General features: G+C 48.6%; 1 protein-coding gene across 6 annotated transcripts in view; it reads left to right on the top strand.

The window, feature by feature from the left end:
* DGKG (diacylglycerol kinase gamma) overlaps positions 1-20,034 on the top strand; it is a 140,858-nt gene that overhangs the window by 9,094 nt on the left and 111,730 nt on the right. For 5 of the 6 annotated variants that reach the window (XM_005308632.5, XM_042853455.2, XM_005308628.5 and 2 more), the window contains 2 exons: positions 10,119-10,452; positions 18,060-18,136. In XM_005308632.5, coding sequence (XP_005308689.2) covers positions 10,386-10,452; positions 18,060-18,136 — 144 coding nt within the window. In that variant the 5' untranslated portion in view covers positions 10,119-10,385. Of the gene's footprint in view, positions 1-706; positions 848-10,118; positions 10,453-18,059; positions 18,137-20,034 lie in introns of those variants that run through there. The other variant, XM_065556204.1, reaches the window with a different exon arrangement.

Genomic DNA, 20,034 nt, shown 5'->3' with positions numbered 1-20,034 from the left:
GGGAACAGGAAGGAGTGAATTATACAAAACCCACAGATGTGTGTGGGGGCAGGACAGCCCAGCTGGGAGGTTGGCTTGGGAGTCTGTTGTTCCTACGTTATCCTTGGAGAAGTGATCACCTGCTCCATTTTATCCCCACACACAAGCCCACTACACAGCTGTGCTTTCAGAGTCTTGTCACACGCTTTCTGTGTCTGATGGGAAATGCAGGGATGGACCAAGGGTCTCAGAGCACGCTGATGCTTTGAGGGGACACTGGTAACTTAAAAACTTGCCAGTTTCACGAAGCAAGTTCAGTTCCAGGTACTAAACTCCCCCTGGCCCACTCCACACCAGCCCCATCCCCAGCCAGTGGTTTGTAGCCTTACAAACCCATGTTGCTGGTTTTCAGTGTTGATTCTCTGTCGCCGTGCGTGGAAGACCCATGCCCACGGGGAAGGGGACTGACTGCAGAAAACTGCTCCCTGTGCTGTCAAATGCCCAAAGCAGATCTGGGGGGGGCGGGGGGGGAGGGAAGAGAAATTGTTTTCCTCTCCTCTCTTCCAGCTAGAGTAATCAGATGTTATTTGTAACACTCGTAGGGAGCTATTTTTAGACAGAAGCGAGTTTGATTTAATAGAACATAATTTGCTGCTGCTGACGTGCAGAATGCCAGATGAGCGGCAGCTGGGCTTCCAGGGAGGCTGTTTCCTCCCCCACCGAAAATCTAAATCTAAACCGCAGGAAATGGCATTTCTTATTCCAAAAATTGCTGTGGGAAGACCCCTGGGATGTCCCGATTTGCATTTTTCCTGCCTCTTCGCAGCACCCCAGAGCCTTCCTACCTTCAGACCTGTCAGCGCTAAAAGCAAGTGAGCAATTTCTTTCCCATCCTCACGGAGGGAGCTCGCTTCACATTAGCTAGAAGGCTGCTCCGGGCATCCAAAGCAGCATGAATGCGAGTACAAAGCTGGGAGTGGGTGCAGAAGACAAAGGGAGTGGTGGGGAGGGGAGCGGAGCATGGCCAGAGTGGAGGGGGAGGGTGTATTTAACCTTCAGGTCTGGCATTTCAGAACAGAGGCTTTTGGTGCAGCCCCCGCATGCCATAAGGCTAACGCAGTGGTTATGGCAGTAGAGACTAACAATAATACCCATCAGTTACTGCTGCAGGTCATATATTCTGCAGCGATGCTATACTGTAGAATAGTCTAATGGTAGTGCAGAGCAAAAATGGTTGCTGTGCATCTCATACTCCTTAAGCAGCTATATCCCTCTAGAGGACCGTATACTAACTCAGGAGGAAGGAATTAACAGATGTTTTCCAAACACTTCAGGGTATTTTTTAAAACCCCCACAGCAGCCAGAAAATTCAAAGTCCAAGCTGAAATTCCATCCGTACCCCATGCTGACTGCAGCTCTTTGGTGCTTTTATGGTGCAGACTAGACGTTACTGGTCTTAGATTCAAGAGAGGGACCCCCAGAAACTGGAATTCAGAAGTGTGGGTTGGGGTTGTAGCTTGTACATGAGAGCTGGGCAAAATATTTTGACCAAAGCTTTTTCCGGGGGGAGGGGCGGGATCCACATTTGGGTTGACCGGAACGTTTTGCAAATTCATGTCTGATTCACCACACTGTCTCTGTTGAAAGAAAAAAAAATCAGAAAAAATTGAAACATTTCAATGTTTTGATTCAAAATGACTTTTCTTTTAGGAATCGCCTTCCATTTTATTTTAAAAAATAGGTAAAATGTTAAAAAAAAAGCTCAAAATCTAAACAAAATGTTTCATTTTTGACCAAACAAAGGATTTCATTTGATCCAAAACAATTTTGTTTTGATTTTTTGAGAACTGACAGTGATTCCCACAGCTCTAGCTGGTCCCCTGTGTCCAGCTCTAAGGGCGTCAGACCCTGGCTACATCTGGGGCTGAGGCTGATTCCCAGCTCACGGACACATACACTACAAATAGTAGCAGAACCTGGGTAGCGTGGGCAGCAGCAGGTGGCAGTACAGTCTAGTATGTATCCACGGGTTCCACTGGGTTTGTGCTCAGGGCGGCTTGCCTATGCTGCCACTGCCCACGCTACCTGGCTACACTACCTTTCTTAGTGAGCTCGTGCAAATATGGCTGCTCAGCTGGGAATCATCCCCTAGCTCCCAGTATAGACACAGCCCACCTTCTGGACTTCTCCACAGGGGCTCAAAAATATCCCCCCGCCATTGAGGAGATGATGACTTTCTTGGGCAATTTTTGGAACTCAGTTAGTTATCTCGGGTCCCTCACACACTTGGAATCGCTTCCCCCTCTCTCCACTTTTCCCTTTTCCTCCAACCCTTCTCATCTTAGCTTACACAAATTTAGTCCCTGCGGGCTTTAACTGATGGTTTGGATGCTGGATCCACTCTGATCCCAGATGGTTGCCCTGCTCTGCTGTGATGTCTCGAAAAGCACACTTCCATTCTGCAGCCTGTTTAATTCTGCCTCTCGTTAGCTGGCATTTAGTTATCCTGTAACACGTTTATTCGTGGCTTTGTTTATTTGGCTTTAACAGGACGATGGTTACTCTTGGTTTAGGCAGGTAAGACAGGATTAGGGAATGAGGTTGCGGAACAGCAATAATATCTGCTGCTATTAAACTCTGCCGAGACAAGTGAGTTCGCCCCAGAGAAATATGGCACTATACATAGTGTACCGTCCCTGAAACAGCAGAGATGGGCCTGGGCTGAGGAGCTCCCATCCATGGCCAAGCTTTTCGAAGGGCAGGAGTGGGGAGAGAAAGTGGAGGTGGGGTCCTGTTCTGGGTCCATCACCAATATCCGACTGGGCATTGTCCTAGGGTGCCAGCTTCCACCTTCTTCACACACATCCTGAGTGGTACCTTACTTGGCAAGTAGCCTATGGGAGTAGGCATGCCACTCAGTGTGGGTAAGGCTGGCGTAGGGGCTGGGGCAGGGACATAGCTAGGTAAAAGGGGCGTGAATCTCCAGCCAATCCCTGACTGCTGGAAAGGCCCCTGGGGGACACAGGCAGCTGGGGGTTAGAGCAGCCCTGGGGCTGCTCTCATATGCCAAGCCTGAGTTCAGTGGCCTTGGGTTTGCGGCAGTGTATAGGTGACCTACCCCTTAGAGCTGCACTGGCTGCAGCAGGGCAATTTCCCATGAAAAGGCCCAGAGGTTCCCAGAAGTGAGTTCCTGGACATTAGGACCAGGCAGGGGCTGGAGAAAAGCATGGAAGGACCCAGTTCCCTGGGCAGGACACAGGAAGACGCTGTCTTCAGAAGGCCACCTTTCAAGACGGAGGGGACGTTACACGTGGGAGTGGGTGATATCATGTGCTTTAGTGTGAATACGGGGTGTGAAAGACCAGCAGCTTTGTGCCTGACTGCTTAAAAGAAAGGTGGTTCTGAAATGGTTCTAAATCCAGAAGCTGGGCTAGGTATATTTTTTTCTTCATTGGCAAAAATAAAAGACAACAAAAAAAGAATCACATATAGGCCCCCATCCTGCTGCCCTTAAACTAAGGGAGCAGGATGGGTGAGAGCATTCCACCTTAGTGAGAGCACATTGTGTGTGAGTAGCAACAGTGGCTTTAAGTTGATCCAGTGGGAGAAGTGACTGTTTCTGACCCCAGATGTAACTGAAATGGCAGAAGGGATCTACCACCCCCTCAGCCCCCCTCCAATGTTTTCCTCCCAAAACAAAAGCATCACCTCTGTGCTGAGGCCAAGGCTAAACATGAGCCCAACCAGAGGATTGGTCAGAAAGTTATTATTATTAAAGAGGGGCATATAAGGGGGAGGGGGAAATGAAAGCCCTGCCCAGGTGCCCACAATCATGGAACCCACTACCACCCCCTGAAATCCCAGCAGAAATGGGCAGTCACTTGCTAGGAGCGACGGAGGCTTTTATCTCTGTGTCCCACTTTGGCCAATGCACAGAACGAGTGCACATGATCAGACTGCGACAGTGGCTTCTAACACTGAGCTTGCAGCTTCGGGTATTTTCAGGCTTGTGACATCTCCAAAAACTTCAGGCCAGGCCGATGAGAATGATATACCAGCACACAAGGGGCTGTACAGCATGTTATATCCATTGGGAAACAGCACTTTTTTTCCTTGATGTGTTTATTAAGGAAGAAGAAGGGATAAAAACGTGTATGTAACTGGTCCAGTTATATCTGACACTTTGTACCTATGTAGCAATTCCACAGTCACCCAGAATAAATGTGTGCTGTTGTGGTAAACCAAGGCTGCAGAGCAAATTAGGAGATTTATTTTAAGCCTGTAGCCTTAAATGGGATCAAATTAGGCAAGTACCTGGGGCTGAGTTCTGATGTTGGATGAATGATCTGTGAAGAATTTATCCAATTAATGTTAGCATTTCTTGGCCATTTGCAGTGGCTTTCATTTGACTAGTTCTAGATGCATCTTCATCATTCAGTTGAAATTGGCAGTAGTCAGAGTTTGTGTCTAAGAATCACAAGCAGAGGGGATTGCACACAGAAAATGCTAGACAGTCCTTTCCTTTTAATGCTTCTCCTTGTGGATGGAGAGACGAATTAATAATTGTGTGGTCTCTGTACAGTATTTCCCGTCTCAAGTAATTACTTTTCTGCTTGTTGAAAAAACAGGTTGGTCTAATATGGATATTGGCTACTGTGATCTTTAATATCAGAGCCAACGTAGGGACATTTCTAAGCGTTGGCCTGGACATGTAGTGCCAGATTTTTTCCAAGAAAGCAGTTTCCAGTTAGCCATCTACATTAGGGCCAGAAATACTCAGCCCATATTCTGCACCCAATGTACTGATCTCTTTTGGAAAATCTGACCCTCAACCGATTGCAGGTGCAAGGAGTTGGATTGCAAAAATCTTCATTTGACTAAATCACGTTTCCTTTTCACATCATGTGCGGTTGGTGTGCTTTCTGCATCTCTCTCCTCTTAGGCTAGAGAACTAGACATGTCAGTTTCACCATCAAGTTCTCAGGCACTGTAGCATCAAGCTGCAACATTTGGCATCTAAATATTCCCCTAAATGTTCACTTTTTTCTGCTGGAAGTTTAAGGCATCATCGTTTCTGCGTACCTAAGATTTTTTAGGAGCTTATTCTTACAAAAATAGAGGAGTGGGAACTCAATGAGGCTACTCACATGCGTAAGTATTTTCAGAATCAAGGTCTAAATTTGGTGCTAAATTTGATATGGTAGTGTACCTACAAGAGTCACAAGAAATAACTAAAATGACTAGAACCAGAAAAGATTAAAAACTAAAGGTTTTTTGTCTGATTAACCTGAGTATATAAAGTGCTGCGAAATGCACTGTTTCTCCTGTGCAGTCAGTCGTTTCGCCCCCTTTAAGTTACGAAGGTTTTTCAAAAAAGGAACAGAGGACAGTAAGATTGTAAATCTACCAAAATCAGGGGACTTAGAACTCAGGATAATATCTGAATCTGCTGTTCACTCATACAGCTGTGATGAGCACAGAGAAGATGGGAGCTCCCCAACTGGAAAAAAAAAATTGTTCAAGAAGTGAAGTCCTATGTTTGAGTGATAGAAAATCAAACCGACAAGCATTATTTTTCAGCTCAGACAGATGGGGAAACAGAGTGAGATCATTCCATGGAGTCTCTGCAGCAAGAGACATTCTGGAGCAGATATTCTGTTTGGTTTCAAAAGTTTAGTTCATGTGATTAGATGCATAGGAGGTGTCCCCCACAAACTGAAAAATACTGCAAAACAATACCTTGATAACAGCCTTTAAAGGAAATACATAATATAAGTCTTGTAGACATTAGTTGTAGATCAGACCTATCCTATTTATGCAACATCTAGAGACACTGGTACTTAACTGCATTACAGAAAAATTCAGTGATAGGCCCTGTTCAAGGCCTGCAGCCTGGGGGTTCTCTAGACTGGAGTTCCCGCTCCCTCTGCCCTTCCCCAGCACTGCTCCAACTCAGGTACCCTTCTCAGCTCCCCAGGCAGCCAGGTCCTTCTCTCTCAAAGGCGAGAGAGAGAGTCTGTGTGTGCTCCTGGCCCACTGCTCTTGTAGACATTAGTTGCTCATCCCTAATTGCTCCCCTGCACCATAGAGTCAGCGGGCTCTAGGGATGTGCCAGAGAATCCCTGGGATTTGGGCTATTAAATTTACACTAAACCTGAACGGTTTTGAAAGCCATAACCAAAGATTCCAAACCCAGATTAAGAAGAGTGGGGAAGAGGTCATGGATGATGCACTCCAGGTCTTATTCGGATCTGTAAAAAAGAATTTGGAGAGCAGAGCTTGGTGAGCGTGTGATCAGGGCCGGCTCCAGGCACCAGCTTACCAAGCAGGTGTTGGGGCGGCCACTTCGGAGAGGGGTGGCAAGTCCAGCTGTTCGGCGGCAATTCAGCGGACGGTCCCTCACTCCTGCTCGGAGCGAAGGACCTCTCGCCGAATTGCCACCGCAGATCACGATCGTGACTTTTTTTTGTTTGTTTGTTTGTTTGGCTGCTTGGGGCAGCCAAAACCCTGGAGCCAGCCCTGCGTGCGATAGATGTGGTGAGTGCATTACACATGCTCTGGGAGTGACCAGTCTGGCATGTGCCCCCCAGCACTCCTCGACACATGCTGGATAGATTAGGGAGGCGGTGTGTCTTAGTGGAAAGGGCACAGGACTGCGACTTCGGAGGCCTAGATTCTGTTCCTGGCTCTGCTGTGGGGTGACCTTGGGCACTTCACCACTCAGTGCCAAGATGGGAGTAATGCTCCTGACCTCCTTGGTAAAGTGCTGGGAGAGCTGCTGACGATTAGAGAGGGGTGTTATTAATACCAGTTTGCTCAATGTCACTGGCACCTACCGCTCCAGTACAGACAGGGGAATTCAGAGCTTGTAGTTTGCCCTCAGATGTTCATTTTCCTCATTTTAAATAAGTAAGCTTGCTCTCCTGAATCAAATGCCTTTTTCATCTATTGAAAGAGCGACTGTCTGACGGCTAGACCTGATGGATGAGAGCACCTGTCTGATGTTGCCTGAAGCCGGCTGGCCTTTCACAAACCCTGCTGGGTCTCTGTGTAGAACATCTAATAAAATAAGAGTCGTGTTGAAATTGATAATCAACATTTAGCAGGCAGAGGAGCCTAAAATCAAGCCCAGGTGGCTCTCATATGTTCTGCATGTACCTCCTGGAAAAGCCGACCTTTCCCAAATGTCACTGTAGCAATTCACTTAGTAAAGGAGCTTACGGATTCGGAAGGCTGCAGATTGATTGTTGGGAAGCTGTCACTTCCAGGAGGCTTCCCACAAGGGTTCTGACATTTCCTCAATGACTGAGATTTTGGGGGAGCTACATTTAGGAGTTATTCATTCGTGTTTCCTCCTCGTCAATTTTTAATGTAGATCAATGGTTTTCCACCTTTTTGCATTTGTGGACCCCTAAAAATTTTCAAATGGAGGTGCAGACCCCTTTGGAATTCTTAGACATAATCTGCAGACCCTTGATTGAAAACCACTGATTTAGATTTTAAAAAAACAAATGATTAGTCACAGGATCTGTCAGAGGGTTAGGACCAATTCTCATAGATGAAGGAATGATCTTCTGGCTTTAAGGCCTCCTGTCCTCTCCCTTCGCTAATGAATAGTGCAGTTCTTTCTACTCATATCAAATTGAATTTTCTCTGGGAAATGTAAGTGGTAAATACACAAAGTGAGAGCACTTTAAAGTACTGATGAGAGATTACAGATTCTACTGATTCTACTGATTCTACTGATATTTCTCATTTCTTTAGTAAAATGGAATCCCTCACACAGGCAGAATCTTTCCAAGTGGAAGAATTTTTAGGGCAGCCACTGTATATTGCTCGAGATCTAGAGAGATTCAGCGCAAGAGCCAGATGTTAACTCAGCTTCTAATGTCCAACTTCCAGCCACAACCATATTCTATCTAATCTACTTGTCTGACATTTGGAAGCTCCATCTGAAGAGGCCACGGTACTAGGAATTTTCACGGCACATCTGCTCTGCCCAGAATATTTTTCTGATCTTTTTAACAACCATAACCAGCCACCTCTGTTATAAATGGAACAGTCCCATGCCTTTGCTGTTCATTAGCCTTGGATATACCACCTCTGAAATCATCCCACAGATAGAGAGGTTCAACCGCCTTGGAGGAGAAATCAGAATTAAAATAATGGTTCATGCTGCTTCTCATAGAGTCTCAATTGCTTCCCAACCCAGTGCCCATTTTGCTCCTTCTCTGTGGCAGCTACAGTGCTGATGGAGCAGGTTGAACTATGAAGCTCAGCACCTCAGCTGGTGTCTATTTAGACTGGGGCATGCATGAGAGCAAACTGGCTGAGGGTCAACCCAGACAAGAAGGGGATGGTGGGTGGGGGAAGCAGCTGGGGGTGATAACATAAGAACGGACATACTGAGTCAGACCAATGGTCCATCCAGCCCAGTATCCTGTCTTCTTAAGTGACCAATGCCAGGTGCTTCAGAGGGCATGAACAGAACAGGGCACTTATCGAGTGATCCATCTCCTGTTGTCCACTCCCAGGTTCTGGCAGTTGGAGGCAGATGGCAGAAGTAATATCAATCTGAGGGAGTGCGTCCACCATAGTCACTAGGGTTTGGAATTTAGGGGTGATTCTAAACCCCCTGCTGCTATCTGACCATCATATTACAGCCAGAGCCCAGTCAGCTTTGTACCAGCTGCATCCAGCTAGGAGGTGGTGGCCTTTCCTTTTGGACGTGAGTCTGACCACTGTCGCCCAGATCTTTGTCATCTCAGGATTAGACTGTTGCAATGTGCTGTACACGGGGCTATCCCTGAAAACCATTCAGAGACTGACGCTGGTGCAGATCGAGATGGCTCACTTACAGAGCGGGGCATCTCCTGGGAACTCATGGCACTCCGGGGTTGACACTGGCTGTCCACTGGTCTCCGGGTAGAGTTTAAGATGTTCGTTATGACCTGTAAAGCCCTAACTGGCTTGGGACTGGCCTACCTGAGGCATCGCCTCTGCCCCATGCCATGCTGCCACAGCTGTGGTTTGCAGGGGCGCTCGAGCTGACTCTCCCTCGTTATCCAAGCGGGGGCGGGGTTTCAGAGAAGGGGCGGGGCATGGGTGGTGTCTCAGAGGAGGGGAGGGGCAGGAGGCGGGGAAACGGTGTTCAGTTTTGTGCGTGTTACACACATCTCTGTAGGAGAAAGGCCTGGCTGAATTCCTGTTCTCTCTAGCTGCCCCTATGCATAGGAGCCGGAGGGGGGACATGCTGGCTGCTTCCCAGGAGCCACGCTGTGCGGAGGTTAGCAGGGAGCCTGCCAGCCCCGCTGTGCAATGCCACCAACCAGACAGTCTGACCATGCACCTCAGCTATTCTAACCTGCAGAATTCCAGTGTAATGTACCAGAGAGCCAGGTCTCCAGGGAGAGCAGTGCTCACATAATAACCCACTGCAGAAATGGGTGTTGTTAAACACACGAGGGCACATGCTCCAGTACACACTCTTTATGTGTTCCTTACCCACATAAAACCAGCGAGCCCAACAACAATCAATACGAAGAACAGTGCCTCTCCTGCATTCTGCCGGGTGGGGTGGGGTGGGGGGCAGTGATGAGTTACCTCCAAGCCGGGCAGCTCTTCGGGAGGGGCTACGTGCTTTATTCATGTTTTCCCAGCATTTACATGGGGGTTTTCACAAAAGGTTAGACTTACTGGCTCAGATCCAAGCAAGCCAGATCCAGATTCTGCCCCTTTCTACTAAGCATCATGGTGACTAGGGCTGAAGACCAGGTGTCTTCCTTGAGGCCCCATTTAATGTGATTGTGACTCCACCCACTTAGAAACCTGACTCAGCACGTTTCTCTAGCCACTGGGACATCAGAGCCAGTATTTTTGCCTTACTAGTTTGTTAGTCAAATAGCTGGTCACTATTGGATTCCGCTATTTCGAGTTCATTGTCCCTGGTCGCTTCTACATCTGCAGTGTCATCCTTTGAGAGAGGCTGGAAGTGAGCCCGTTTCAGAGTAATAATTGTGTCTACTCATCCATGACTCCAAACAACCTGCATAAGCTTTGATTAAGGCTTTGAATCTACTGAGAAGCAGGCAGATAATCAGTGTAAGTGATTCTTTTGCCTGCATTTCTTCCTATTCTAGGAGTGAAGCGCCTGAAATAGCATTCTCCAGTTGGTGTGTCTGAAGCACCTACTCATGGAATCCCTCCACACAACGGTCTTAGCGATGGGTCTGAAACACGAAGCCTTTGCACTCATCCTGCTGGTGATCTGAAATGTGTACCTGGGACAGAGCAGGCACTGACCAACGGCAATGAACCTGGGCAGCTCCTAGTTCCGCTGGTGTGGATCTTCATTACCCCTTCACTGTGAAAGTGTGGCCTGGGCTCCCCAAGGGCTCCCCTGAAAGATGAGTGATGGCGCGTGGATCTCCCTCAGCCCGACAGAATTTTCGCAGCTCCAGCAATATTCTGATTGTGAGTACTCAAATTCTCTCCTAGCTCTGCTGTCATGTGTGGCTGGCTGTGGGGTGTGTTGGGGGGGGGAGGAATGAGTGGCCTTGACAACAGCCCCCAGGCATCTCCAGAGCTTTCTGTACTAGACAAATATGGCTGTATTCTCCTTTTCCTAGTGACTGTACCTAGAACTCATTCCATGGTGCAGCACCAGGCCATCTCCTCACTGCCTGGGAAATAGGCAAACTAAAGCACTGAGCAGTGATGACCCACAGAGGTCTTATACGGAACTTTATAGATCCTGCAGATGCTACCAGTCATCTGTGTTCTCAGAGGCTTTGCGCACATGTTGTGTGTAGGAACACGGTGTAGTTACTCTGTTTATCACTGAACCCATAACGATGTCTTTTATGGTAGTGCTGTGATGAACTCAGGTGCAGTAATACGGTAGCTGTGGAGCAGACACACTGACTCAGCACTACAGCTGGCTGGGAATTTTTCGGCTGAATTTCTTTTGTTGGAAGATGACCGTTTGTTGAAATTGAAATGTGTATTGGTTGTGACAAAATGTTTGTTGGGAAGGTTTCCTTGGTGCAGGATGGCCTCCAGGGAGACTCAACCCACAACAGGCCAGTGGTGAGAACACTTGCTTTGGATGTGAGTGTCCCCATGGAAGTAGGCAGAGCAGGTATTGGAATGTGGGTCTTCCATATCTCATCTGTGTGCGGCTTTTGGCTGGGCTGGGGAAAGGTCTCTCTCTCTCTCTCTTGTTCCTCACAAAAAAATTCGAAAAGGCTCCTTTTCATTCCCCGGCAGAAGGCAAACAAATGTTAACACCTTGAAGTCTTTCACAAAAGAGAATTCTTGTTCTCCAGTCAGCCCTACTCAGCATAACTCGCCAGTTGTCCATCATTTCTGTACCGGATCGCCCCTGTCCCAGGAGCTGTCCTGTTTGTCACAAGTCTGGCCTGTAATGTTGGTAGAACTCGGGGGGAGGGAGTTTGGTCAGGTCCGTTTTTCTCCCATTAACCTTATTACCATGATTTAATCTTTCAGAGATTAGCCTAACATCATTTTTCAGCAGCCGTGTTGCTGATTAGGGGATGCTGTCTCCAGAAACATAGACAGAAGATTTTGTGGGTTTATGTCTACAGTGGCTGGATTAGACCCTTCAAATCTACTCCCGCTTTCAGGCAAGGGCAGCATTTTCCTGTGGTATTCTGCTCTATTTTGATCCTGTGTGACTAAATCCAGGTTATCTGAACCCACCACGTCTCCTGGGGCCCTGAGACCAGAGCAAAGAGAATTAAAAGTAAACTGGCGCCCATTAAAGCATTCTAGGAAGGAACTCTTCTCAAGTATTTATAGCTGCAGCGCTCCTGAAAAGAGCCTGGTCTGAAAGCAGCTCTGCTCCCTTTGCAGGGGGTGCCTGCGGGCTCAGCGATTTTCCATCCCTGGGGTGATGAGGAGGAGGAACAGCTACAATGGCAACATTCCGGCCCTTTAGCAGGACCTGCTTTGCATCACTAGTTGGAGGCTAGCCACTGCTGTAGGGCTGCCTGGCAGAAATCCCTCCTGCCTTCGGTTTAGGCAGCATCCGGAGGTGATGGTTTACTTCAGCTGCTCCAGAGTCCCCGGGGAAGCTCAGATCTTGATCCCTTTGCACTAAACTAAAGTTGTTTTACCCATTGTTTGGACCAAATCACTGTCCCGTCCTCCCCCACATTGAACCCACCCCTGTTCTCCCTTCCACTACTGCATCAGGTCTAGCTGCTTATGACTGCCGTCAAGGCCCTGCCAAGCACTGGCACGCTGAGCAAGAATCTGCAGGAGGAAATCCTTGCAGATAGCCTTCTGCAATCAGAAGGGGACAGTCTGGCCTAGACTTAGCCAATATATTTACAGGAAAGTCTACAAAAGGGAACACTCTAGAGACAGGTCAGAAAGAGCAAAACATTCTTTAGTGAGCACTTATCAAAAATGAGATTTGTAACTTCAGGGCAGTTAAAAAAATAAAGAGCTAAGAAAGACATTAAGGAGAAACAAACAAAACATTGTAAAATACAGCTGATGTTTGGGAAGCAATGATGTATGTGGAGTATCCTGCATCTGAATCAAGTTCTGCAGCTTCAGAAAGTGGGTTCTGTTTTATTTAAGCACAGACAATAAAATAACTATGATAATGCTAAGTCCAAAAAAAAGATATGCAACATCTTCATTTTATTAATTGACGTTTGGCAAGAAATGGAAACTCAGAGATGAGTTTGATGGAGAAAATTACTAACCTTATCTATGTTAGAGTTATGGTAGTAATATAAGGGAAATTGATAGCTTACAAAACGACGCGTAGTCTCTCCATTCCCAGATCTCACTCTGTCACACATTCCACAGCAGCAAAGGAAGTGTTTTGAGCACTAAAGGGCTTATGAATGTGCAATATCCTTCCAATATATTACGAGAAAGGTGGGTTGCAATCTGAGGCTAAAAAGGACATAACCTTGACAGACAAATTGTCTGTACCAGTGAATTCAGAGAACTACACAAATCACACAATGTTTACCCTAACTTCTCATTTAAAGTGCTTCCTATTTAAATCGTACTTGGCCTTAATTTGACCAGCCTCACTATTTGTTTTAATCTGGAGTACATTGTGTTACATTTTACTTTTATCTGAAACAATCTAACTTTGACTCTGATCGACCTGTTTATCGTGTTTTATTGTAGAAAAAACATCACTAGAAGCCGATAGTGGCGAAGAACTAAATTTTGATTTCTGGTCTGCTAATCTAACTGCTTTTTAAGCAGATATGCCTAGCAAGGGCTTGAAGGGGCCCAGGAAAATGCCTACTCCTTGGATTACTGGGTCCCTTTGCAAGCGCAGTTAACTCTGTGATAATCTAAAGCTCCAATTTCCTTTCTCCTCTCGGGGAGTGAAAAGGACTCCCTTAAACTCCCGACTGGTACAAATAATTTTCCTTAGACAGACAGTTGAGCTCTGTGGTGGCCAGGAGTTCTCTCACTAGGGCTTTCTCTGGCACTCAGAGCTGGCGTCTGAGCCCCGCAAACACAAATGCACGTACCCTTTCTATCCCCAGAGGTAGGGAAGGTTGGAGCCCCATTTGCCTAACAGAACGTATATTTAGCATGACGTTCTTGAGAGCCCCTGGATTGCAAAACATGGCATCTTCAGCCTAGTGCTCCCTCCAGCTCTCAGCTGCTCTGCCCTGCCTGGGTGGTTCCTAGCCAGCTGTAAACTATCCCACTGATCTGCCACTCCACCGCGGTTCACTGAGTGCGCCGCTTCCACAGCCAGGCGACCTACTTCACCTCCTTTTGCTTTTCAGCTTCCCACGTTGCTATGAAGATCTTGATCCTCTGTAGTTTTACCCATTAGTCTATTTTTATCTGATGCCTGTGTGACTCCTTGTTACTTTCCTGCTCTCTCCTCCCATTCAGCTGCAATGTCCATCTCATCTTTTAACAGACAGCTCTTTTGCTAGACCTGGGTGTCACACCCGGACCTCACCTTGCTTGTGCCTCCAGACTCCTCTCCGTACCTGTCCCGCGAGCCCTCCACCTCATCTACTTCCACCACCACTTGGCCTGGCCTGGCCTGCGTGCGGCCCTCCCCCCTTTCCCTGAAACCTCATTGTCTGACCTGTGCATCCGCCCAGCCTTCCCATAGAAGCCCCTCTTGTCTCAGCTGGGGAATCCCACCCACCCTTCATGACCTCTTCACTTGGAGTCATTTCACTTTGTACTGTCCTCTGCTGCTTGTATTAGTCTCTAGCAAGGGGCAGCTGCCATGGGCATTTTCCTTCTAGCTGCTCTGGTGCTCGATCCCTCCCATGCAGGAGGAAAGTGGCTTCCTGTCTCACACGGAAGCTGAGTGGAGGGAGGAAAGTGGCTTCCTGTCTCACACGGAAGCTGAGTGGAGACATTGTCTACCAAGTCTCCTTCCCTAGCAGGCTCTTGTGCAGGTGAGGGAGGGCAGCAGAAATCTGGGGACAGAAAGGCCGCTCCCCTTCCAGGTAAGAGTCCCCTCCCCTGACCCATGGACAGTAGGCAGGGAAGATTTGCTGCAGGGTGTGGGATGGATGGAGGGGCGTGGTGCAAGGTGGGGAATGCTGAGGGGCTGCAGGAGTCAGTGAGGGGGGCAGGGTGTGGAGCCACACTCAGCAGCAGGGAGATGGGGGAAAGGCTGGGTTCTGAAGGAAAGACTTGGTAGAACCTAGTGTAACCCTTCTGCAAAGTGGAGCCAGCAGCAACAAGGGCTGAGTTCAGTATCTAGAGGTTCCTTTTCAACAATACAACACAAAATAGGCTCAAGCCCCCACCCAGTGGCCGGGACAATTACACACCATCCCCTGGGCGCCTCTAAGAAGCAATACTTCCCCTCTCGCAAGCACAGAGTCTGAGTCTAGCAAAACCTTTTAATAAAAGGAGGGAATTAACTCAGCATTAATTTGGGAAAACACTGCAACTAGGGTTCATAAACACAAAGCAAAAGACCCACCTCAAGTAAGTTGGGCAGTGTCCTTTTCCCTCAGGATCTTAAGTCCAGCAACCCAAAAGTCCCTTTAACGTGCCCGTCCCTTCTCTGTACCCCACTCACAGTTGCTATCCTTGGCCAGTGCAGCCCCAGAGTTCAGAGGTTCATCCACAGAGTTCACCTCCCACCCTGTGTAGAAGGGGTGGGGAAAGGAGGTACCTTATACGCTGTACTGCTCGGGCACTCGCTCGTCGCCTCAACGGCCGCTTGCCACGCCTCTGCAGGGCTCTGCCCTGGCCCTCTCCACCAGCTTCTCTGCTGGCTGCTTGCCACACCTCTCTGCCAGCCAGGCTGCTGGCCACGCCTCTCCACCAGCCTCCCTGCTGGCTGTTTGCCACACGTCTCTGCCAGCTGGCCACTCACCAAGGTGTCTTCAGGGCCCCCCACACACACACATAACACAGCTCTTAGTGATTTCAGCTGTTAGTGGGGGAGCCCCACTGCTGGTGTACACTGGGCAGTCTCTTGCAACAGAGACACTGTCCCAAAGGAGATCTAATACTTAGACCGAGGTATCAGTGATTTCAGCTCTGCAGCATGTAACAAGACTCTCAATTGAATCTAAATTAGCTCTTATATTATACCATGGAGAGCAGAAGAGTCATATGGTGCTTAGGCCCTGTCCCCACCCTCTCTTTACTCATTGGGCTTTGGAACCCATGTCCCCTGCCTAGCAAGTTCCATTCAGTTGAGGGTGAGTCCCTCCATTGTGGTATGCCAGGTACAGTTCTGCTGCCCTCGGTTCACACAACAAGGATAACCCTTTATTACTCCTACCCCAATAATAAGGAGACTGGCGATCCAACACCAGTCACAAGTGATCATTTGGGCAAGCAATCCCATCATGCTTAACACCTAGGCAGGATGGGGGTGTCCATGCAAATGAGATCAGCTTCTGAAGTATTTTTCCACAACTCACCACTAGATGTTAGGGGAGATCTCGTTCAGATTCTGCTTACACCAGCATCAGTCTGGATGTTGGAAACAAGTCACGTGCAGCCTTGGGGTCAGGCTTGAAAAGCAACTGGGGAGCATGGGGCAGGGCATCCTGGCCTGTTTCCCATTCAAGGGGGTCCCAAGTCACTCCTGGGTCAGATGTCTCATTGCGGGTGAGTCGCCTTCGATAGCATGTGCCACTGAGGAAGGCACTTAGACTCCATGGCCTCCGGGAGCGAATGCTGCCTTAGCAATGGCATGTGGAATCTCTCACCTCTGGGCCACTTCCTGAGACTCTGCCTAGACCATTAACTCACCAAGGGGCAGCACCAGCCAGTGGTGTTCAGTGGCCTAGGTGGTCTCAGGTCAGCGATTAGTGGGGAGGTGTATGCATGGAGAAGACCACTATTCCAGCTGGCACCCTTACAGGGCACCGGATAAGTGTCCCTATCCTACCGAGGTGCTTCCTTAAAGTCAGGCTGGAGGCGTGCTGGCCAGGCTAGTGCAGCAAGGTCGCAGTGCCACTGTCTGTGCTGTGCCCGCTTCTATGCTTTCCAGAGCAGCCGCTCTGCACCGTTCCCACACAAGGCTCCGCCCAGTTCGAACACTGCAATGAGAACAATCATCCAGTCAGCGCTGCCTTGGGGTCTCGTTGTGAAGCAGGATCTCCATTCTGCTTGTAGGCACAGTTCTCCCTCCTGGGCACCTGCTGCTCTGGGATCCATTGCAGCTAGGTTTTTCCTCCTTGTCTGCCACACGTGGAGGCTCCTCCTTGTTTTGCCCTCCCTGTAGTGATGGCAGGTGGAGCTGGGCAGAGACCTGATAGCCTCGCTAACTCCTCAATGTGTCCTCTCCACTTGAACTGGCAGAAGGTTCCGCTGGGCATCTCCGGGCTTTGTTTCCAGGCAGGTACTTTTTCTAGTCTTGTGTTGATTTTTCTCCCTCTCCTTGGTGCCCCTGGCAGGGCGAGGGTTCTGAGAACAGGAGTCTGCAGGAAACTGGTATGTGAGGAAAAACATGGCAGTGAGGCAGGCCCAGCTAAGATGAAAGGGGCTTCTGCACACGGCCCAGCTGTGTGGTGCTCCCACTTTCTGTCTGGCAGCTGTGAGTTCAGCATCCTTGAACCTCCTGGATTGGCGTCCATACGCACTATTGTCAGATGGATAAATTCAGTGGTTTGTGAGGCCTATGAATTATTCGTTAAAGATCCCCCATCCTGTGAGGGCTCCTTGTTTCGTGGGTAGAACAGCACAGTGCTTTGTTCAAGTAACATTGCTGTGTAGTTACCTGGTCTTCAGTGTATTCTATTGGCCATCACTTCAAAACAGATGTGTTGTCTTTTTTGGATGTGGGTTCTGCAGTCTCTTGCTGTTTTTCCTTCATTAAAACCTTTTACATGGTGGGGAAGTAAGAAGAAAAGCAAAAAACCAACCAACCAAAACCACCCTCCCATCAGAGCAGGTTTTCATCTTGGTTCAGTTGTATGTTTCTCTCCTGTTTGTGCAGATTGGTTTTACGGCTGGCCACTTCCCAGCTGTAATGGGAACACCAGGTGAACAAGAGAATTTACTGACGCAGCTATAATTTTTCTGTCCCTGAAGGCGGCAGCTGGTGCTCAATGAGACACCACTCAGGACATCATCCAATTTTGCATTAAATTCCAGTTAGAATATCTCAGTCCCTCATGGAGCATTCCTGCAGAGAGATGATGGGATTCCCTCCAACTGGGATCTGGCTTCATTTCCATGTTTTGTGTATCCTTTATAGTTTGTCTTCTCAGCTTGGGCCCAGAGCCTGAGAGTACAGCTCCCCCTGCTGGCTGCACATTGTGAAGTTAGAGCAGGAGGTTCAAAATAAGTAACTAGGAGTATGGAAGATGAGGAATAAACCCAGTTGTAATGCAGGGTGGAGCACCAGGTGTCTGCTCCAGAGAAGGGGAAATGATAGGTGGGTAAGTACATGGTACTGTTCCTAGCATGCTAGGCCTCTAGCTGTCCTACTGCTAAATGGGTGGCTTAATATCACTGTGAAAGCTTGTGACATCACAACTTGATCTGCTGTTAATGGTTTTCATGGCAAGCGGGGAAGTCTGTTCCTCCATCAGCATCACAGTGCTTCATATATGGTTCTGTCCTCCTAGATTCCACTAAGAAGCTGAAGGATGTCTTGGAAGAGTTCCAAGGGGACGGAGTCCTCTCAAAATATAACCCAGAACAGGTAAGAAGGTTTATAACATCAGCACATTATATATTCATCCCCTTCCAACAGGCCAGAAAGGCTGATAAGTGTGTCAGAGCTACTGAGCTAATTGCACCTCTGCCTCCCCACCCCAGTCTTTCCAAGCGCACCGTGTCTCAGGCCTTGAGCCGTCACCTATCTGAGGATGGAGTTATGTGACTCTCCCATTCTCACACCAGGCTCTGGGCTGCAGTCACCCATGCATCAACTGCAATTACATCTGCAGGCCTGATGTATGTTGAGCAACTGGAGGTTTGTTCCCTCCGGGGCAATGACAGTGGTAACCAGTGACCACATGTTCTCCTGAAAGCAAGAGATAATTTATTTAGAACAAAAGTGTTTAAGAGAAAACAGATCTTAAAAACAATAGCCAGTCTGTACGCCTGCCTGCCTCTCCCTAAGGCTTACCATTCCCTGGAGCTGGGGTAGGCTCTAATGTCTTCAAACACTCCAGCAGGACCCATGTGTGTGTCCGTGTCAGAGCTAACGAACAACTCCCTAGACAGCCCCTGGCAACTGACCCACTTGGCAGGAATCAAGTAACTTTTTAACTGGGTGTAGCTCTTTGATCTAGTAACTCAGATCTCCCAGCATTTCAAGTGGCTAAAGCAGGACGCAGCGCCACTCAGGTTTGGCCCTTCAATCCCTCGGAGATGGAGGTGGAGAGGTGGGCAGGCCAAACCTTTGGGCAGCCCTGAATGTGGGAAATGTTCTACTTCAGCTAGGACAGGGAGGTTTTGGGTTCACAGTGGGACAGTCCCATGAATCCCAGGACTGTTGGGAGGACTGATAATTCCCAGCTTTGGCAAAACCAGGCTTTCAACTTGGAGACAGGAAGCAGGATCCTTGACCCATTGTCTTTCAAGTGTGTACCTGGATGTTCTTATTTGGGAAAACTGTGTTGCTTTCCTGCTTGTCCCCTTTGAATTCAAGTATTATAGGCCTATGATAAGCATCCTATGATCCCAGTATAAGTTATAGACTCTCTCTCAATAACTAGGTTACATATCAATGTTCTCAGTTATTACAAAACTCCTCTATGTCATACATGCCAACTCCGCAAAAAAAAAAATGCAGAAATTGGGTGCTTTTTTTGGCTTAATTGGCTTGTGAGTTTCTTGTTGGCTATTTTTTTGCTTGTGGCTTGTTGCTTGTACCTTGTTGCTTGTTGTAGCTTGTTGCTTCTTTTTTTTGATCGGCTCCTGGCAAGCAGGGGCAAGGGGGGGGGCAAGCAGAGGGTAGGGGGATGCCCATTAGACCCATCACAATCCCAGACTGCACGCCGGGGGGATCTAGTCACATAAAGTGTTGGGTTCTTAGGGATTTGCTTGTTTGGGCCTTGTTTTGAAATGGGATTAGCTTGATTTTTGGCTTTACCGTACTAGGGAACAGAGCAGAGAGGTCGGCACTGTTCTGAAGCTCACCATGGCCTCAAGCCTGACAGCAGTGACCTATTGCTCCCCAATGCAGAACTGCAGAATGACTAGAGACCCATCCTAAGGGAAGGGGATGGACCCCTATGCTACTGCCTTAGGCACACTGGCTGCCACATGCGATTCTGGGGACTTGTCAGCAGGGCTGTCTCTAGGGGCATGCGGGGCCTGGGACATAGGTGCTGAGTTTCTAATCTGCTGGGGGGGTGCTCCCCCTGGCTCTGCCCAGGCCCCGTCCCCACTCCACCCCTTCCCCAAGGCCCCACGCCCACCCACCTCTTCCTGCCCTGCCCCCTCCTCCGAGCGTTCTGCGTCCTTGCTCCTCCCCCCTCTCCCCCAGCACCTTCTGACACTGATCCACGGCAGGCAGTAGGCACTGGGAGGGAGCGGGAGGTGCTGATCAGCGGGGCCCGCCAGCAGGCAGGAGGCACTGGGGGGAGTTTC

Source organism: Chrysemys picta, chromosome 9 (genome assembly GCF_011386835.1).
Source record: "Chrysemys picta bellii isolate R12L10 chromosome 9, ASM1138683v2, whole genome shotgun sequence".
NCBI classification, from domain to species: Eukaryota; Metazoa; Chordata; order Testudines; family Emydidae; genus Chrysemys; species Chrysemys picta.
The sequence above is the reverse complement of the archived record's forward strand: the minus strand, read 5'-3'. Positions and strand labels throughout refer to the sequence as shown.